The 20,457-nt window shown below is 38.1% G+C and overlaps 1 protein-coding gene across 4 annotated transcripts in view; it reads right to left on the bottom strand.

The window, feature by feature from the left end:
* NELL2 (neural EGFL like 2) overlaps nucleotides 1-20,457 on the bottom strand; it is a 352,025-nt gene that overhangs the window by 129,100 nt on the left and 202,468 nt on the right. For all 4 annotated transcript variants that reach the window (XM_087442529.1, XM_087442528.1, XM_004428919.3 and 1 more), the window contains exon 14: nucleotides 5,852-5,977. In XM_087442529.1, the coding sequence (XP_087298655.1) occupies nucleotides 5,852-5,977 (126 nt within the window). The remainder of the gene's footprint in view (nucleotides 1-5,851; nucleotides 5,978-20,457) is intronic.

Below are 20,457 nucleotides of genomic sequence, written 5' to 3'. Positions count from 1 at the left end.
ACCCTGAAGCAGAGGCCCCAGCTATGCCATGCCCAGATTCCTGACCCACAGACACTGTGAGACAATAAATGTGTGTTGTTGTAAGCTGCTAAGTTTGGGGGTTATTTGTTATGCAGCAGTAGATAACTAATACAATGTTCTACCCTTTGATAAAAGAACTTTAAGCAAAAGGAAGCCTCTTATATGGCATCAGAAGTTATAGGAAGAAAGTACAAATCACGAAAATAGGCGGCACCAGACAGACAGTAAAAGCACTATCCAAGCAGTCAGTGTGGCTTGTTGCCCCAGCAGAAGCACACAGGAGAGACAAGGTCCTGATTTGAGAGAAGAAACTTACCCTCAGAGCCCAAACCCACGACCTGGATGTGATACGCTGGGATGAGGAGGAAAGGAGATCATCAAGAGAATGTGATGTCCCCAGGGGGTTCCACACCCACTGCAGTATTAGATCAGCAGCAGAACAGGAAGATGAACTCTGTTCCATGGAGCATTCAAACGGTAAGGAGGCGCAAGGACGGTCAAACTTTCTTTCCGACTAACACGTCAGAGCCAACAATCAAGGAAGGAAATGAAAGGCATCTGTAGAGTTTCAACTTCAATAATCCCGTCCTCCACAGGTGTCTGTTGCCAAGACACCACTATTATTACACTCCTGGCATGTATAATCTTTTTATTCCTCTATATGAGTTTTCAGCTCTATGCTTTTCATAAAAACCCCAAAATAAAACTCAAATAATATATCCATTTGGGACAAAGGTGAATTAGAGTTTACTGACTAACCAAGTCAAAGCAGGTGAGAGTGGCTAATGAGGCGGCTCCCATCATCTCAGTGCTCAGGAGAGCTGGCACAGAGGCAGGCTTGTGTGGACACACACCAGTAGGTGCTCTGACGATCAAACCACGGCAGGGCTGGAGGTGATACATGGATATGATGGCTGCGCTGAGATGCTGCATAAAGGCTCTAACAAGCCTGGAAACTGCTACATTGAAGCTGGTATGCTTTCCCCACTCACTGACAGATTCAGATAGCACAGACTCCTTTCTAAGCTTTTCATCTTTAAAAAGGCAGTTCGGCTCCGGAGCCTTTGAGCCTGTTCCATTTTGGGCTGACTGCTAATTGTATGCGTGCACATATGTGTTTCAGAAAAGAGATAAGCACATTGCCTTGGCCTCCTCACTAACTGCGCAGACACGGCTCACTTCTGTTCTCTGTGAGTTTTCTAAACGTGGCATGAAGTTTTCTAAACATTAACCCTTTCCTGGTAACCACAGTACACATTCTTCTAGAGATGCTTTCTTGTTTTTATTTTTTTATTTTTTTTGTGAGGAAGATCAGCCCTGAGCTAACATCCATGCTAATCCTCCTCTTTTTGCTGAGGAAGACTGGCTCTGAGCTAACATCTATTGCCAATCCTCCTCGTTTTTTTTCCCCAAAGTCCCAGTAGATAGTTGTATGTCATAGTTGCACATCCTTCTAGTTAGAGATGCTTTCTTGATTATGTTTATTTAAAAATACCTTTTCATTATTAACTGAGTCCTGGGGCTTGGTTTTTTAATTTGCTTTTGTGGTTATGTTTATATTTTCAAATTACTCAATAATAACAACACAGTGTAATAATATATAGTGAGATGAATGAGGCATCATTAGTGTTAGGGGCCATATTTTAAATTTTAAAGCCTAAAGTTGTCTGATTTTCATGTTTTATGAAATATGTCACAATTTTATTATATTTTGCAATGCTGATTCCAGGAAAAAAAAATTCAGAGTGGTCGTTCATAAAAATGCAACAGTCTTTCCCAACAGTCATGGCAACTAGTGGCCAGATGGTAGGATTGTCTGATTGCTGATTGTGATTCTTTAGAAAAGAAATCCACATACAAGCAGTCGGGCTCATAAACTCTGCCCTGCCTGAGAACTGAGCAGACTCACTAATTCTTCAGGGGTCATATTCTCGACTCCGGGCAGATGAGTATCCACAGTAGGGCCCTGGACGCATGCATCTAACTCCAGGGCACCCCAATCTAACACTCAATTACCAGAATAAGAGGAACCTCCCCCATCCTAGGAAGTACAACAAATCCTCCTACGGAAGGCATTTTTCTAACTTCCAGAGAAAGTGTTATTCAGTTACACCAAGCGTCTCTTTCTTTTTTTAAGCCCCTATTCAGAGGTACATAGTAAGCAGAGTTGAATAAACAATAACATGCTGAATCCATTGCTCCAGCAAAGCTACCTACTTTACAAAAGATGACTCAGTTGAAAAGTAACCATAGAAAAGTGCCCAGTTGAAAGAGTCCCAAGGAAATAAGACATTTACTCAAGAGGAGAGCTAGTCTGATCATAATAGGAACAACAACAAGAGTAGTAGCTAACATTTATTAAAGATTTCTTCTGTGATAGGCTACTAAAGTGCCAAGGCATTTGACAACTAAAATAACCTTGTTATTTAGAATTTTTTTGTGAACGGTGATATATATGTTTTCACTCCCTGTTTGTTATTGTTGTTCTCTCTGATCTGTGATTTTTGTGGCCCCCTCTCTGCCATTGCCCTCATTTTCTTACTTCCTTTACTATGTATACACCAGTAATTATCATGGCGCACGTGCGCGCGCGCGCACACACACTGAATTATCTGTCCTGTTCTGTACTTGTGATTTTGATAGATCCATCGAGAACTATTTTTAAACAGCTGATAAAAAAAGTTATTTTTAATCCATACAATAAATTACCAGCTTCAATTTAAATTCTTTTTTGAAGAATGCAGAATAAAAAAGAATAATGTTACAGCCGCCTTTCCAAAATATCATCTCTTTAAACACTTTAGGCAAATTACATTGCTTGAAAGGGAACTTTAAAGAAACACACACAAGGCAGCTATTTGAGGCAGGGGCATGCATGGGCTACAATTGACTTAAAATCTTGGCTTTGGTTGCCTAGTAGTAAACCTTTCTCTTTAACGTTTTGTGCATGACAGTAGCCTCCCAGACTCTTTTAAATGCTAGGAAACCAACAGTAATAAAGAAAAGTGAAGAGAACTTAATATCATCATAAAATTCACTACTCTTTCTCCATAATCACCAAACTAAACAAGCCTGACAAACAGGATGACAGTGATGATTAAAAAAAAAAATCAGTATTGACATGTTAGAGAAAAAGAAGTGACTACAACAATGAGATCATAAAATGTAAGCACTAGGAGGATTCAATGATATAAAAACTTAAGTACTTTCAGAAATGAAACTCCTTGGGGAACACCAAAGGAGGCTCTTTGTTTAACAACAGAAATCAAGTATCTAATAGAATTCCCTGTGCTTAGACATTTTATGGACCTGCTGTGATGTGTGACCTGGATTAAAGCCAGCATCAGAAGGTCCTGGAAGAACAGAAGCAGTCAGGATCAGTAGAAAGCATATTGAGCAGGCATCAGGAGAGTGTAAGTTGAGAGGCCCTAAGAAGTCCCCTCTGCCGCCTCTGCTGAGGCCTGCAATTTTACCTTTGGAGAATCATTCTCCTAGGTTAAGGTAAGAACAGGGGTTTGATAAGAGAAAGGAGAGGGAAGAACTTGGGGGAGAGTGGGCCCTACTGAGAAGGGGTCCCTTTTATGGCCAAAAGCCAATAAAAGGACACTGGGTACCATGAGAAGCAAGAGAAGGCATCACTATATGGGGCCTCAAAGAAACTTGAAGAGGAAGAGGGAAAGATAAAAAGAAAGTGTACGTCTCACAATTTTGATTGGGTGATCCTAAAGCAAAATTTCTCACCTTTGGCTTTATGGACATTTTGAATCATATAATTCCTTGTTATAAGGGGGGCTGTCTCATACTGGATATCCTATGCAGGATGAAGATTAATGACTCAGTTGGAAAGTAACCAGAGAAAAGCGCTCAGGTGAAAGGGTCTCAGAAAACTAAGACATTTCCTCAAGAGGATAGCTAGCCTAATAATAATATTATAGGATGTTGAGCAGCATCTCTGGCCTCTACCCACCAGAAGCCAGTAGCAATACCCTCCCTCCCACAGTTGTGACAACCAAAAATGTCTCCAGACATTTTCAAATAGCCTCTGGCAGGTGGAAAGGCAAAATCACCCCCATTTGCCATCCACTGCGCTAAAGGATCAATTTACTTCCTAAGCTGGGCAAGACCATTTCCCATCCATTCTACTGGTCCACCCTTCCCATTCTCCTGTTCCCTCTCTAACGAACTGCACAACAGTGGGAAGATTACAGGCTCATCAACATACACAAAAAATAAACCTCCTTTTTTAGTTGTAATCATCAGAGCAGAGAGACATATTAGGATGATCTGAAATGAATGCCTCTTCACTCAGAACATCTTTGTCCTTTGATAAATCCGAAACTCTTGATTCCATCTTTGTTTCTAGAGATATTTTATTCTTTCTCCATTACACAAGACCAGTTCCAAGAGGAGATATCCAGTAAGACTCAGAAAGATTTGCCCAATTTAATTAACGCTTATGTGAGTGAACCAAGAAAGCATTAATCCAGATAACTAATCAATAAACTTTGTTATGCATAAAAATTATTTTTGCAATCAGAGATACTGAAGAATGGGCTTCTAACATCTTGGTTCTTGTGAACTGAACCCCTTTCCATCCATTCCCTTCCCTTTCCTTTGTTTTTTCTTTCTTCCTTTCCTTCCTTCCTTCCTTCCATCATCCCTCTATCCCTCCCTCACTCCCTTTTCTTCCTTTCATCCTTCCTTATTCCCTCCATCCTTCCCTCCCTTCCTTTCTTTTTCTCTCCTTTTAGGTATATCATGCTTTCCTTTGTGAGAAAAAGAAAGGATGTGAGAAGGACAGAGATTATGAAGCATTAATTAGGGGGAAAAAATAACACCCTCACTGGAAGGAAGATTATATTAAACTGCTGCATCATTTGTGCAAATGGTGCAACTTCGTCATTAGTGTCACTGTATAATAGTCAGAGGTCCAGAAAATGTGATTTATATTTCTCCTACTGATTTCTGATTTAGGATTATTATTATAAGATCTGTAGGGGAAAAATTTCTCTTAAAGTTGAAGGTAATGAACTGAAACAATCTATAAGAAATGCAGTTTAATTACTGCACATTATAAATTGAATAATGTATTTCTACATAAAATATGAATCTTTTCCCCTTATTTATTTTTGTATGGTTGCAAATTAAATGGTGAATAATATAAGAGCTAAGAATAAGGAGGCTTGTCTTCTGGCCCATGTTTGCCTCTCACTAACTGTATGACCATGAGTAAGACAATTAATCTCTCTGAGCCTCAGTTTCCCCATTTGTGAAAGTTAGGAGATTAGACTAGATTACCTTTAAGAATTCTTCTGTCTCCAAAATTTTATGATCATGGGGAAAATGTAACTCAAAATATCTGAAACTGAAAGGAAAAAACTGCAATTCTACCAACTATGGAAGGTAATTACTCTGCAGCATACATAATTTCTATGCCAAAGCTACAGGGTTATAAAAGCAAAAAAGCCTTCTTTTATTGATCAAAGCTCTTGACTATAAAGTAATGTGTATTGCTCTTAGATTCTTCTTTAAATTAGAACATCTATGATGAATTTTCAGAAGGGATAAGCAAGTTTGATTTGGTTCTTTAGTTTTTCTTTACATTCCTAACAGGGAGTATAAAACTTACCCAGAGCAAGCAGGAATTCCTTTCCTTAGAACACATTCAGAACTAACTACTGAATCAAAAACCATCTGCTTTAGCTTATGACTTGTTTTGTTGGAAGGGAGCATTTATAGCATACTCATCCAAAAATTAGAGTTATAACAAACCTTTAAAAGTAAATTTAAGGCATAGAAAGATTTTATTTCATAAATAGCTACTGTTTACCTGTACACGAATAGTCATCAATTCTGATGTATCCAGTTCTGCAGACGCACATGAAAGAACCTGGGGTGTTGACACACATTGTATTCTCTCTGCAGTAATGGCGCCCTTCAGCACACTCATCAATGTCTGTGAAGAATAAGTAGGGCAAAGAGGTCAACAGTGGCCAATATTCTGGAGTTCTCTAAAATTTTCTTTGGTGGGGAGAGGGCAATATTTACTAATTGAAAAGCATTTTTAAAAAAGCATTCAAAACATCTCTAACAGGAATGTGAGACGTTCAAATGACAGAAACCATAAGAGTTTTTTCCCAACAGCTCTTGCTGCAGTTTCAAAGATGTCTTGCATAATTTTAAATATATTTGGAAACTTTCAGTGCATTCATCTACCTATGTTTGATAAAATGAATCAAAATGCAAAGATTGGGCTGCCTTAGAGTCTTGGAAGCTTCAATTACTAAGCCTACCATATATCATTTTTTGATTCACCGACTGTTCTGTACCTTGGGGAAACCCTGCAAGAGGTAAATAAAGTGTCCAATATATACCAGAACTTGAATAACTTCACTTAAAGATATGAAACCAATCACAGGTAGTTTATTAGAGATACAAGAAGAGATATAGCTATCCCAGTAAGTGTCTGAACAGAAATGAAATTACAATGTGGAGACCTGATATAAATGAGAAGTTGTAAAACAGTAAAATAAGATATCATATTGAGGAACTTCCATAGTAATTCACACAAGTTCTGAGTGTAAAAACTTACAGATGCTAAGCCAGAATAGGCACAAGAACTAATTGGGAAGAATGTGAATTTTGACAGTAAAACTGTCCCCATTTCATAGCACCTCTCTACATGGAACATAAAGTATTTTACAGATATTTTATCATTATGTAATACTCTTTATTAAAGGCCTTAAGGCATTGGCCAGAAAAAGTATTTCTTTTCCAGAAGTCTACTTTCTCAAATCCTTGTGATGAATCCACAAAGTAGCATTCCCCTCATTTGTATTATTAAGAGAAATGGATCAAGGGGCCGGCCTGGTGGCATAGTGGCTAAGTTCACGTGCTCTGCTTCAGCGGCCCAGGGATCGTGGATTCAGATTTTGGGCGTGGACCTACACACTGTTCATCAAGCCATGCTGTGGAGGCGTCCCACATACGAAAAATAAAGGATGATGGGCACAGATGTTAGCTCAGGGCCAATCTTCCTCAGCAGAAAGAGGAAGATTGGCAATAGATGTTAGTTCAGGGCTAATCTTCCTCACCAAAAAAAAAAAATCTTCATTCATTTATTCAACAAGTATATAATGGACATGCACTATGTCCAAGTGCTGCATTAGATCACAAAGAACAATTCTAGCTGGAGAAATAGCACTTAAATGATAATGTTATGAAGTGATGCACACTACAAAACAGAAACATATACAACGTGTGTTAAATAGGGAGCAACCAACTTTTTTTTCCACCAGTAATTTTATTGAGATCATAATGGTTTACAACATTGTGTAATTTCGGGTCCACCTTACTGTATATCAGTTTCTGGATAGAATTCATCGTGCTCACCCCCAGAAGTCTAATTATTGTCCATCACCATACATATGTGCCCCTTCGCCCCTTTCAACCATCAGCCAACTTTTTTAAACACAGTGATTGTTTGTTCTAAGTACCTATTAATGCAGAACACATTTGGGAATTTATATTTGGTGATATAGATAATTTTATAATTCTTCCCTTCTCCAACTTGAGGAGCTGATAATGAAATTAAGATGCCAGGACATAACTTACATGATAACAACATGAGGTCTTATATGGAGAGTGAAGAAAGAGAGAGAGAGAAAAGGAAGGAAAGAAGAAAGGGAGGCAGGAAGGCAGGCAGAAAGGAAGGAAGGAAGGAAAGAAGGAAGGAAGGAGGGAGGGAGAGAGGGAGGGAGGGAAGGAAGGAAGGCGGGAAGGCAGGCAGGCAAGCACACACTACAGGGACTAGTATTCAAAGAACAGATTGATGACTAGGGGCAGAAGCAACCCAGTAAAATCTGACGTGTGGCAGGGCTTGAGGTGGATTTTGAAGAAGTAGGCTTAAAGTGACAGACTTGCACAAAGTCGGAGAGGGCTGCCAGAGAAGAGAGTTTCCTGTCAAATAGAGATGTTCAAAGACAAGCAGGAATGCTGTAGAGATTCAAGTCTAGGGTATTGGCATAGGCAGCAAAAATAAGAAACATTGAGGAACAATGAATATTCCATTTGATTGGAGTTTGTGTGAGGAAAAAAATGGAAACACAGGAGATATGAGATATAATGTGAATGCACTTAAATGTCCAACAAACAGAGGAAGGCACCTTCCTTGCTGTGATATGAAAACATTAAACCATGTGGAAGGAGGGGGTGGGGGAGAAACAGAAAAATAAATCTCACAAGAGTTGGTAAGATAGTACAATTACAGAGTTGATAAGAGAAGTGCAATTGAGGTGAGGAGAACATTCACAAAATTAATAAAAGTCTGAGTCTCAGGTGGTTACTAAATCTAAAGTAACCTCCCAGCCACAGTTTCTCCATATTATTTATCAGGGTCTGAAAGTATCCTATTAAGTTGTTGGTTAATACGTCTGTTGCCTATTTCTATTGGAATATAAGATTTGGGACAATGAATCTTATTTGTTCTAGAACAACGGCTGGCCTTCACCAAATATCTGCTGAATGAATCAATGAATCTTTTCATGGCCTTTCATCTGGAAGGAGAAAGGATAAGAATCCTCATTCACACTGGTCTGACCTGGAGCTCAAATTGGCAGAGTGAATCCTTTGTCCTCCCAGTACACTTCCCGGCATTTACTTAGACATGGAATGGACTTTTTGTATAAACAGTGAACACAAGCCATCGTGGCGAAATAGCCCTGTATAGTGGAAGAACACTGGGGTGAGAATAAAGAAGCCTAGATTCTAGTCTTGCTGTATTATAAACCTGACAGGCATTTCATCTCTCAGGACCTTAATTTCATCAGCTATAAAAACAAAGGCTAGAGTTTTCCAAGTCATTACCAGCCCTCAAACTCTACAATTCTAACAAAGAGAACATGATCTATATGGTCACAGCGGAGCATCTGATGCTCCAGGATTTTGTAGGATACACAATCATAAGGCACGAAGCTTACAAAGCAGAAGTAAACTATGTTTCTTATACTTTAACAACTTCTCTTGCCCCATAAAATTCAAGCTGATCTATTTTAGAGACATGAATTTATAAATTTATAAATTCCCTTTTATCTTATCTGAAAGCTGAGGCCAGCTTAGTAATCATTCAGAATCATAGATTTTTAGACCTGAGAGGAACTTTAGAAGTCATCTAACCTAACCCCAGTCATTTACAACTGAAGAAATGGAAAACAAATTAAAGAGGTGGCAGGCATCAGATCATGCAACTTTTGTGAACCACATTAAAAAATTTAGACTTCATCCCATACGAAATGTGAAAGGTTTTAGGAGAGGATTAATTGAATCAGATCTGTGTTTTCGGAAGATCCCTCTAGCACAAGTGGCCATGGTTAATGAGTGGCGATCATAATGAGAACACTGTTTCCAGACCCCAGATCCCAAATTAATATTCCTTTTGGCCTATAGACTGGTCTCCAGACTAACCTTGGAGGCAGTGGGCACTCAGGCACCACACCCCCACTCCTCTCTGCTTCTGCACACACCCCGCTACCCCCATCTTATGCCTTGTATGTCACTGATGCTATTTTTTTAAAAGCATAGTATATTTCTAAGGCTATAGCATTTATCTAAATTTTGCCCTGTAAAAGGACTATATTAGCATGTTAATGAACACTAATGCCTTCTTGCTTAGCCAATAAAATCTTGAACTCATGCAGCTCACCAGCAAGGACTCCACACACTGAAGAATAATACAGATCGGTATGGATTACCGTAAAGCCTTGGCCCACCCGCTGTGAAAAACTAGCTTGGCAAAGTTGGCAAAGAGATCAATAACTTAATTCATAAGCTGAGAAAAAGGCTAAGTTCTGAGAAATGTAATTCCGGAAAGAGATTTGACAGTAACATTTGGGAAGATAAGAGTATTTTAAAAAATAAAAAATTTGCAAGTATAAGTAAGCCTCTCAGTGAGAAATCAGTAAAGAATAAATTAAAATGTAATCTACAAATAAGCTAACATTTAAAGGAATTGCCAGCAATCATTTTAAAGTCAGTGGCATTAATGAGTTTGTTTACCAAATATTAATTTTTATCTATTAAAAACTGTATCTGTCACATGCTACTAAAACATGATTTTTTTGACATCTCAAAATAGTAGCCATAAATTTCCTTCATTCATTTTTTTAAATTCATTCACTGTAAATTGTATGGCACATTCTTCAAGAAGAGTGAAAGCTCTAGCATTATATCAGTTTTCTTGCTACTCTTAATAGAATATACATTATTCCTAGCTTTGGGATTCCTGAATTTAAAATATATACATTTGGAGACACGTAGTGGAAAAATCTGAGACAGGGTTAAGAGTGGATCATAAAATAATACCTTTGGGGTAAGAGGAGATAATTTGGAATATTAAGGGGCAGCGGAAACAAAAGCATGAGTAGTTTATCCATGTAAGTAATATTTATTGAATTCCTACTCTGTCCAAGGTACTAACTTTGACACCAATGGCATAGCCTTGAAAAAGACAGATGTAGTACCTGTCTTTGCAGAGCCTTTGGTCTTTCTGACAAGAGAGACAAATAACAACAAAAAAGTGTAGTGGGAGTCCATCTGGAAAACAAATTGAGGGCTCCAAGCCTAGTCTTGCAGGCCAGGGAAACCTTCCAGGATATGTGACATCTAAGCATAGGCTTCAAGAAGCGGTAGAGTTAGCCAGGTGAGATGGAAAAGGGGAGAGCATTTCAAACAAGGGAATTGTGTGCAAATGCTGGAAAGGGGGAGAATTTGATATACTCAAAGACGAGCAGAACATTCAATGTGGCTAATGAAGTAAGCAGGAGCTATTTTGTGTGGAGGTCTTGCAAAGCGTGTGAAAGAGTTTGATGTTATCCTATGATCAATGAGAAACTAATGAAGTTTTTTAAATCAATTTTTAATACGTAATATGTGTATATGTTATAAAATTTAAAAAATACAATGGAGTGCACAATAAAACTAAGTCTGACCCTCAACCACTCAGTTCTCCCACTCCTAATCCCTGAGACAACCACTGTTACCAATTTCCCGAGCAACCTTCCAGAAATGCTCTATACCCATATAAGAACATGCATAGGGGGGTGCGTATGTGCTTCTTCTCTGAAGGGTGTTACGCAAGGGAATGAGATGACCTGAGTTGCTAAGCAGGATCTTTTTAACTGCAAGGTAGAGGATGGATTAGAGAATAGCAAACTGGAAGCTAAGAGGAAGCTCACTTAGCAGTTTGGATTCCTGTGTCTGTGACAGTACATTCTAGTTGAATGTAGAGGAAGTGTGCCAGATTCAAATATATATATATATAGGATCTAAAATTGACTGCACTGTGGGACTGACTGGTTGCCTGCAGATGAGGGAGGGAAGCTCTCCAGGACAACATCCTCCTTTCTTAACTGAACAACTGGGTGGATCTGTACTGTGGGGAACTGGAGGAATGCATTTGGGTTAAAGAGGAGTATGGTTTTAGACATGTTGAATTTGAGGTGCTTATGACGTATCCAAGTAGAAATGTCCAAGAGACAGTTAGATATGTGGGCCTCGAGCTCAGAAGAGAGAACAGGGCTGAAGATCAAGATTTGGGAGTCCTAAGCACAGAGAAGGTAATTGAAGCCATGGTGATAGACAACATCAACCAGGGACAGGGTACAGAATGAGGAGAAAAAAATTAAGATGGAGCCCTGGAGAACTTCAGCATTTAAGGGGCAAGTAAAGAAAGGAGACTGAGAAAGGTTGCTCAGAGGGGTAGCAGGAAATTTAGAAGAGCGTTGGAGGTAAACGACTGCTGAAATTTGGTCAACTATCACCTTTTCAACACATCCTCTATATTTGGGGAAATCCACATCTCCCCAAGACAGAAGTCACAGCTCAAATTTTCAGTGTCCTTAGCAGCTAGTATTTGGCCTGTAACCTAGGACTGCCAATCAGGGGCATGTACGCAAAACTTCAATTCAGAAGAGAACTTCCTGACTAAGCAAGGTTGTGAAATCTTCTAGCAAGCATGGTGGAGAAGACATTCAGCACTTAGGGGTGATAGCAGTGGCGTAGCTTCTGGAGACTGGTCCTGGGTGTCATCAGTGAGAACTGTGCAATGTTTGTGTGAGTTGTGGTGTTGACACCAAGACGCAGAGGCAGTGACATTATTACCCAGGTATAATGGGTGTTGTCTTGGCTGAATATCATCTAAACTTGTCCTCCCAAATATATTGTGAGCCACTTAACGTCCTTCAATATATTCCTTTTCTGCTTAAACTGCCAGAGTAGATTCTATTGTTTGCAACTCTGATCTCTGATCAATATAGTGTAGCATCATGAAGACAAGGTAAATAAGTGTTTGAAGGAGAGAGTAATCAATAGAATTAATTGCTGCCCAGAGGTCAAGCAAGACACAGACTGAAAGATGTCTGATTTCACAATAGAGGAGTTATCAGTGACCTTGTTGAGAACAGTTTGGAGTGGATATGGGATGAAAAATCTAGATTGGAGTGGGTTAAGGAGAGTGTCTGACATGAACAAATGGAAACAGTGAGAATAGATCACACCTTTAAGAAATCTGGCTATAAAGGGGAAGAGAGGCAATAACACAAAAGCTAGAAGGGGATGTGGGGTTAAGGGAGAAACGAGCATATTTAAACGCTGATGGGAAGGAGCAAATAGAAGTTGAAAACTGAATTTGAGGGGATAACGGAGGCAGACAATTTCCTCTGAAGACAGGAAGAGATGAGATTCAGTACTCAGGTGGACCCATTACTTCTAGGAGGATAGGTAGCTATTCCTCTGAGACTAGGGAGAAGAAAGGAAGGGTGGGTGTGAAGCATGTGGTTTATGTAATAGGAGCAGGAGGATGAGGAAGTTACTATATGCTTCTTTTTGGTTGGTAAAGAAGTTATCTGCTGAGAATAAGAGGATGGGTAGAATGAAAGGTTTGCAGGGAATGGTGAGGATTTGAAATAATCATTGTAAGAAATAAGGGGAAACTGAGAAGGGATGCATAGTACAATTACCAAGCAGAGTATAGCGCCCAGCTCAGATTGGTAATCATGCACACACATGGCTGTACAGATTCACAGTTGGACAGATTTATCACTTGACATTTTTATAACACTTTGACTTTAACAGTGCATGTTCATATACATTATACGTTAATTCTCACAATAACCCTGTGACCTAGGGAGAACAGATAGAGTTAGCCCCTTTACACAGCCAAGGAACTTGTGCGAAGTTGAGAAGTTTCTCAAATGTTTGCTGTAAGTTAGTGGTTGGCAAATCTAGAGTAGAATCACTCCCTATAACCTACTGTTCCTCCACAATCTGGCCCCTATCTTTGCAGCTTAATCTACTAACCATCCTGGATATAAGCCTCCTGTTGCAGAAAAACTCCAAAACATGTCTTGCCCTTTCTCCGTGCTTACTCTTCTCTGCCAATCTAAATTGGATTCACTCTTCAAGGCCCAGATCAAATCCCAAAATCTCCACAGTGTCTCCCTAACCTCTCTGGCCGTGGGGATTCCATCTGTCTCTACTTCTGCATTTTTTGTCTGTGCTTATTCATGGCTAGCCAGTAGCTGTTTTGCTGAATCCAGCTTGCTTGAAACTAAGGAACAGACAAGCTCATTTGAACGATTGCCTTGTCAAATTGGATTTGAAAATTCATCGAGTTGAATAGCATTCTTTCCAAGAAGGCAGATTAGTATTTTTAAATATTAAAAACCAATTTAACAAATATATATTTATTTTGCCAGAAAACCAGGGTTTCAGTCATTACAATATCCAAATTGCTGTCCATTCAGAGTTATTAGATTAATCTAAACATCACATCAATGCTTTCATGAAAGATATGGGGCCACTCCAATTTCCAATTGCTTGTTGATACATAAATCACTGACTAAACTGTACTGCTAAATTTGATAATCTTAATCAATAGTTAATTTTGATTAGGAAGTATGACCTCACAACAACTCTGTATAAACAAACATATATGTTCTACAATTTCAATCCCATTTCTTCACCATCACATTCTTATTTAAGGATATGAACAATATGTAAAAATCTGTTTAGAAGCATATTCTTCATACTAAAGAAAAATTACTTGCAGGAAATTTAAAATGGAATAAAAAGTAAAGACGAAAATATTCTTATGTATTATTAAAACACCAGGGATCTATTTTTATATCATACCAATGAATCAGAGAAGTAATTTAGAACCATAATGTCCTTGCCTCTTTACCAACACTTCACGTTCATCAGGGCAACACCAATTTCCTACCCGTCCCTTGTGTCCAAATACATGAGGCTCTTCTTGCCCTGGAATAGTCGTTTGCCCAAACAAGCCAAGTCCTTTTCCATCACATAACTCAAATCTCTCACTCATCTCTGTCACATTCATTTAACGTGTGCCTAACTGCTTCCCACAATCCTTGGCTGTTGTTGCCTCCTGAAAACTTACTCCCATTTCTACTTATGATATTAATAATGAAACTAACATTTACTCCCATGTCTGTTGCTTTGACCACGTCACTTCATTTCTCTTCACAGTATCACATGTTTTCACAACAGATCCCAAACATAATCTCAGGACCATTGAATCAAAGTTAAATTTGTTTTATTTGTGCAATCCTTACGTATTTCTAGCTATACTGTTTTCCTGCCATTAACCATGCTCAAACTTCCATCTCCTATCTCCAAGCCTTTTTTCATATGTCCTTGATGCACAGGATAATCTGATTTTATATTGGAGCTGACTCTTCTTTTTGAAGGCTAATAAATAAATAAAGAGAGGAAGAGAATTGTAAAAGGAATGTTAATAGTTGTGTTTCATTTCAAGCAAGCAATTGTCAATCGACTTCAACACGTTTAACAAATAGAACTAGAACATTTGACTTGGATTTCTTGGAAGGCAAGACAGAACTGATATTTGTAAGTTTATCTCTAAGTTACACCTGACCTTAAACTTACTAGAGTTGCAAAAAGACTTTTCCCATCAATTAAATTTTTAAAAATTGTTAATCATGTGATGCCTCACATATTACTTCAAATGAATTCCTTTCAAGGGAGGTGGCCTTTTTTTTTTGTTTAATAATTTTCATTTATCTAATGAAAAAATGATAATAAACTGCTGCTTCACATAAGACACTTGCAATTGATTTAAAATGAATTGCTTAATTCTAAGCAGACATTTTCTCCCTAATATTCATAAACAAGTACATACACATGTAATTATCAACTATTTTAACCTGCTACTCATTTTACAGAAAAAATAACATGAATTCTCATGGTTACATTTTAAGTCTTGTCATATAACTTGGAAAATGAGGACAAATTACACATCCTCTATATCCAAGAACTGGTTAGAATATTATTCAGACCAGAAAGGAATTTGGTGCAAAGCGGTTTGGTTCTGGAAATAATCCACGGTAACTTAGTTACTGAAGTAGCTAAAGATCTCATTATAATTGGCTTAAAATATAAGACAATCTCATCATATGGACTCTATGAGTATTGGTGCCTCAAGTTTCCAATAAACTAATAGTGTAATATCTTAGTCTCAAAAATAAATTCACGCTGCACAAACTGACTGACACACTGTTAGTAATAAATACATGCAAAAAACATGAGTTTATGATAAACTTTTACCAAGGACTTATTTTTCTGGAAGGTATTTTCACATACTTAAATCTTATTTAAACTCCACCAACAACCTCATGAGACAAATTCTCCCATTTAATAGATGAAGAGACTGAGGCTCGAAGATATTAAGCGATTCGCAAGTTCCCACGCTTAGTAAATAGCAGAGGTAAAAATTAAACCCAAGTCTTCTTGTGCAATATTCTTTCCATAACATCAGAACCGCCCCCTGCCAAAAATGGAAAAATTTTTATTTGATCCATATAAACATTTTGCATTCATTTATTTATTAAATCCCCAAATTTCTTCTGACATATATTTTTAAAAAATAATTACAGGTGACTGCACATATAAATCTGCAAAGTATTCATCCAGAATGACTCTTTACCCACAAGAAGTGGGTACAAAATAAGTATTTGTTGTGAGTTAGTTTTCAGCATTGACACAATTGACTAGTAAAAGGGTGACAATTATAAATACTTGTTTAACTTTGGCAGGCAGTAAATGTTTCTATTATACTACAAAGAAATGCAAAGGTAAGCAATCTGGTGAGAACAATGGGCCAAATAAAACCTAAAATCATACTAAAAATTCCATTATGTTACAGGCTATGGACAGAAATTTCCTTGGCGGTTGACGAATCTGAGGCCTCCCTCAACGTCTCCCCAGTTACTTCTGAGTGTACTATGAGTGTTTCTATGGGTTCAGGAATAAATCAACATATACTTACTACCACTGCCCACTACCCTGCCCCTGGGCATCCTCTGGGCCTTTTCCACGTTCTTGAAGTCTCTGCTAAAGCTAGTACATATCCCCTTGTCCATACTTCTGTTCTTTGCAAAGAAGCTTCCATCCCCAAAGCTACAAAACCCTTGAGACACCACACAGCATCTTCTTCAGTCTTCACAGCATGTTCAGAGCTACTCAAAATGGAAAAGAAAAAAGGTTCTTCTACCTCATTTTGTTTTGTTCTTTGGGTCCTAGGCCCTATAGTATCCTTGTTCATGTCCTAAATATAAGAGTTTATTCCCTTCCTCATCATCATGTTATGTCTCTCACACCATTCAGTGTGAGTTTTTCAAAACTCTCTGGGTACTCTCTTCCATTTCCTCAACTACCGTTTAAATGCCAAAGAATCCTGAATTCTACGTCCAACTTAAACTCCTCTGAACTCCATATCCAAACATATCCAACTTAGGTGTCTCATAGGCACTACAACCCAACGTGATTTTCCCACCCCATCTGTTCCCTAAGTGAACAGCACCAATATCTGCCTATTTCTCAGGCCAGAAACCTGAGTATCAACATTGAAACCTCTCTCCCCATCATCTACTATCACCAATTAATCATCAGGACTGGTTTTACCTCACAAGTGCTCTCGAATGTACCCACATCTCCATCTCCACTTTGAGTGCAAGCCGCCACTGTTTTCCATCCACTGGTTTCCCCGCATCCAGTCTTACCTCCATTCAGCCTGCAGTTGCAGTGATTTATTTAAAACACAAATGTGTTCATGGCACTCCTCTGCTTCACATCTTTCATTGGCTCCCCCTTGTTCCAAGCATGAAGCCCTCAGTCTTTAGTGTTCCCATCATCAGTCTCATGAGGCACCTCTCTCGCTCTCTGCCTCCAGCTACTAGCCTGCCTTCACTTCTTACAAAGTGCTTCTTTCCACCTCGGGCACTTTAGACATGCTGATTCCTCCACCTAGGAGATTCCCTTTTTTCCCACCTTTACTTCTATGCCTAGCTGATTTTTACTTAACCTTCAGATTTCAGAATAACTCTCTTTTCTTCAAGCAAAATTTTCCCTGACCTCACCTCCGATCCAGATTAGACCTTCTGTTAACCTATTTCTCTGTCAGGGGACTTGCCACGTTTGCAATTAAATGCTCTTTGGTGTAATGATCTGTTTATTATCTTCCATGCCTGAGAAAATATCAGTCATGTATATCTTATTTACAACTTCAACGCTGGCCTAGCCTTGAACAAAGTAGGTATTCAATAAATATTTGTCAAATGAATAAATGAATCCCAACATTTACAGTGCTATTCTGACCCTGATCAAGTAAACTGTAGTAAAAATCAATAGTCTCAATTATAGTATCATATCATTAAAACAACCCCGCAGATTTAGTAAATAAAATTTATATTATTTATAAATTATCACTTGCTTATTCTTGTATATGACAAACCTAATTTCTTAGAGGACCAGAACTCTATAAGGCCAGCTGATATGTAACATGTACAAGTGCTTAAAAAATGTTTTTTTTAAGTGTTGCTTCTAAGAAGTCAAAACATCCTTAAAGTTACCAACAACAACAGAATGAAGAGGAAAATCAAATTCAATCAGAGTACCTTAACCTGTTAACATGAATAACAAAGGATATAATATATTAAAAGTTCTCATGTATAAATCATTCAAGATCTCTATAATAAACCAAGTTTTTCCATCATTTTCTTAACTCTTGAAGATTATGTCTTTAAATGACAAATAAATAACATGAAGTTTACAAACCATTTTTCAGTATGATGCAGTCAGGATGGAAAACAGCTGCCATTTTGTGCTACACACAAACTTGCAGATAAAAACAGTAATCTATTGATTAAACCAATTTTCAATAGGTCTCATTGACAAACAATCTAATCTAAATCTCTGGCCTCTTACCTTGTATTCTTTACTGTCTCAATAAATGGCAACACCATCCATCTGTTGTTCACACTCAAAATCTTGACTCCTCTTGATCCCTCTTCAATTCTCCTCCACAATAACTATCTGCAAGCATTGTTGGCTCTACTTTCAAAACGGACCATGAATATGCTCCCTCCTCTTTACCTCCCTATCACTCTCCTAACCCAGACCACCAACATCTTTGCCTAGACTACAGCAATTGCCTTCCAACTAGTCTTCCTGTTTACACTTCTGTTCTCCTCACCACATTCAACCCTATAGTTCATCTAACACATTGCAGCCAGAGCTATCCTTTACAATACAAGTCTGCACATGTCACACCCCTATACTTGAGACAAATCTAAAATCATTACAAGCCACCCTATTTTACCTGGCCCTGCCTAATTCTCCAACTACGTCACCTCGGACTTGTCTGTTCTATCACATTATCCTTGTCTCTGTTTCTAGAACATCTAAGCTAGTTCCCACTTAGGGTCTCTCAGCTTGCTATTCCTTCTGGTTGGAATGCTCTGTTCCAGATCTTTCCATGGCTGTTTCCTTATCATCAACTCTCAAGTCAACTGTCAACCCTCCCCTCTCAAGCCCCAGAGGCTCTCCCTGACCATCCATCTAAATTAACCCCCAATCAACCTCTGTCACATCATCTTGTTTTGTTTTCTTCCCATTCTTTATTACTACCTGAAATTATCTTCTCTGTTTCTATGGTTACCCAGTTATTCTCTGTCCTCCCTCTAGAATGCAAGCTCTTGAGCACAGGAAACTTATCAGTTTTATTCACTATTTACTACACAGTGCCTAGAAAAGTGCTTCATGCACAGTAGGTGCTCACCAAATATTTATTACATGAGTCAATATTCTTAACAGCAAAAACAAAAGTGGCAGCTTAAAATAAAAATAAGGTCATAAAATTAAGATTCAAAAAGAGATATCACCTGAATTTATATCACGTGGTTTCATATTATACACATTAACAATATCAATGGGGCTTATTACACATTAGAGATCTCATATATTATGATGAAAAATACATTATTTTACTAAGCAAGTTCAAATCCATTTCTTATATAAAACCTTTCAAAATGAGGAATTTTAAATAAATCTGTACTATGAATGGGGAAGGGAAGCCAGATGTCCTTCCTTTGGCAAAAATGAAATTGTCTCTTTAGGACTAAATCAGAAGCATTTAAAGAAATACCTTGGAAAAAAGGGTCAATTTTAAAATGAATACCCATTTTTAAAGCAGAAAAAATCTCTTGAAAGCTAAGGAAAACAATAGAAATTGGGTTCCCAAGGGCCAATAAATAATCGTGCAGCTTAAGCAGAGGCTGCATGTACAAACCTTGGAACTCTTCCGTCTCCAAGGACCTATGGCACATTCTTGACATTTGGAAAGAGTAAGTCTAGAACCCTCCAAAAGCCTTCAAATGCCCAAATACCACCATATCAGTGTTCTGACTTGCAAGACTTACTAGCTATTCACACAATTAATGAGAATGATTCAAATCTGTGCCTCAGAGAAATTATAAATTACCATATCTCATGGACTTCTAAGGGCTTCATGAATAGGCAAAGCCACAGTACTTGTGAATGCCAAGGGCCTCCTCACTGTACGTGGACTGTTTCCATGAGAGAATAAACTACCGTGGATATTAGTTAAGATTTACAAAAATAACTAGGAAACTATTTATTCCACTGGAGCTATTTACTAAATACCACAGAGCACGACTACAACCACTGAGATGACTTACAGTAGCAAACAAAAGTGGTGGTGGGCACTTTATCTTCCTGTTGATTGATTGCCTTTGTTACAAAACATTGTCTGGAAAAATCTGACTACAATTCTGACTGCAAGCCACAGTAATCATGTCAATATGTGAACTATCTGAATATCTAATTATGAAAAAAAAGAAGGCAATTTCACAGTGGAAGTATTGTTCTAATTCAAGAAACCAGCCGCATTAACTTACTAGTCTGACATATAGCAGATAGCTGAAAAACTTTAACTTGAAAGATAATTATTTTTAGCTGATTAATATGCTTCAAATTAAATGCACTGCTTTTAATTGGCCCATCAACTTGACAACCTGGGAAATTAATAAATTTTGCATGCAG

The sequence above is a fragment of the Ceratotherium simum genome, chromosome 17 (genome assembly GCF_057802395.1).
Source record: "Ceratotherium simum simum isolate JZ-2026a chromosome 17, ASM5780239v1, whole genome shotgun sequence".
Lineage (NCBI taxonomy): Eukaryota > Metazoa > Chordata > Mammalia > Perissodactyla > Rhinocerotidae > Ceratotherium > Ceratotherium simum.
The sequence above is the reverse complement of the archived record's forward strand: the minus strand, read 5'-3'. Positions and strand labels throughout refer to the sequence as shown.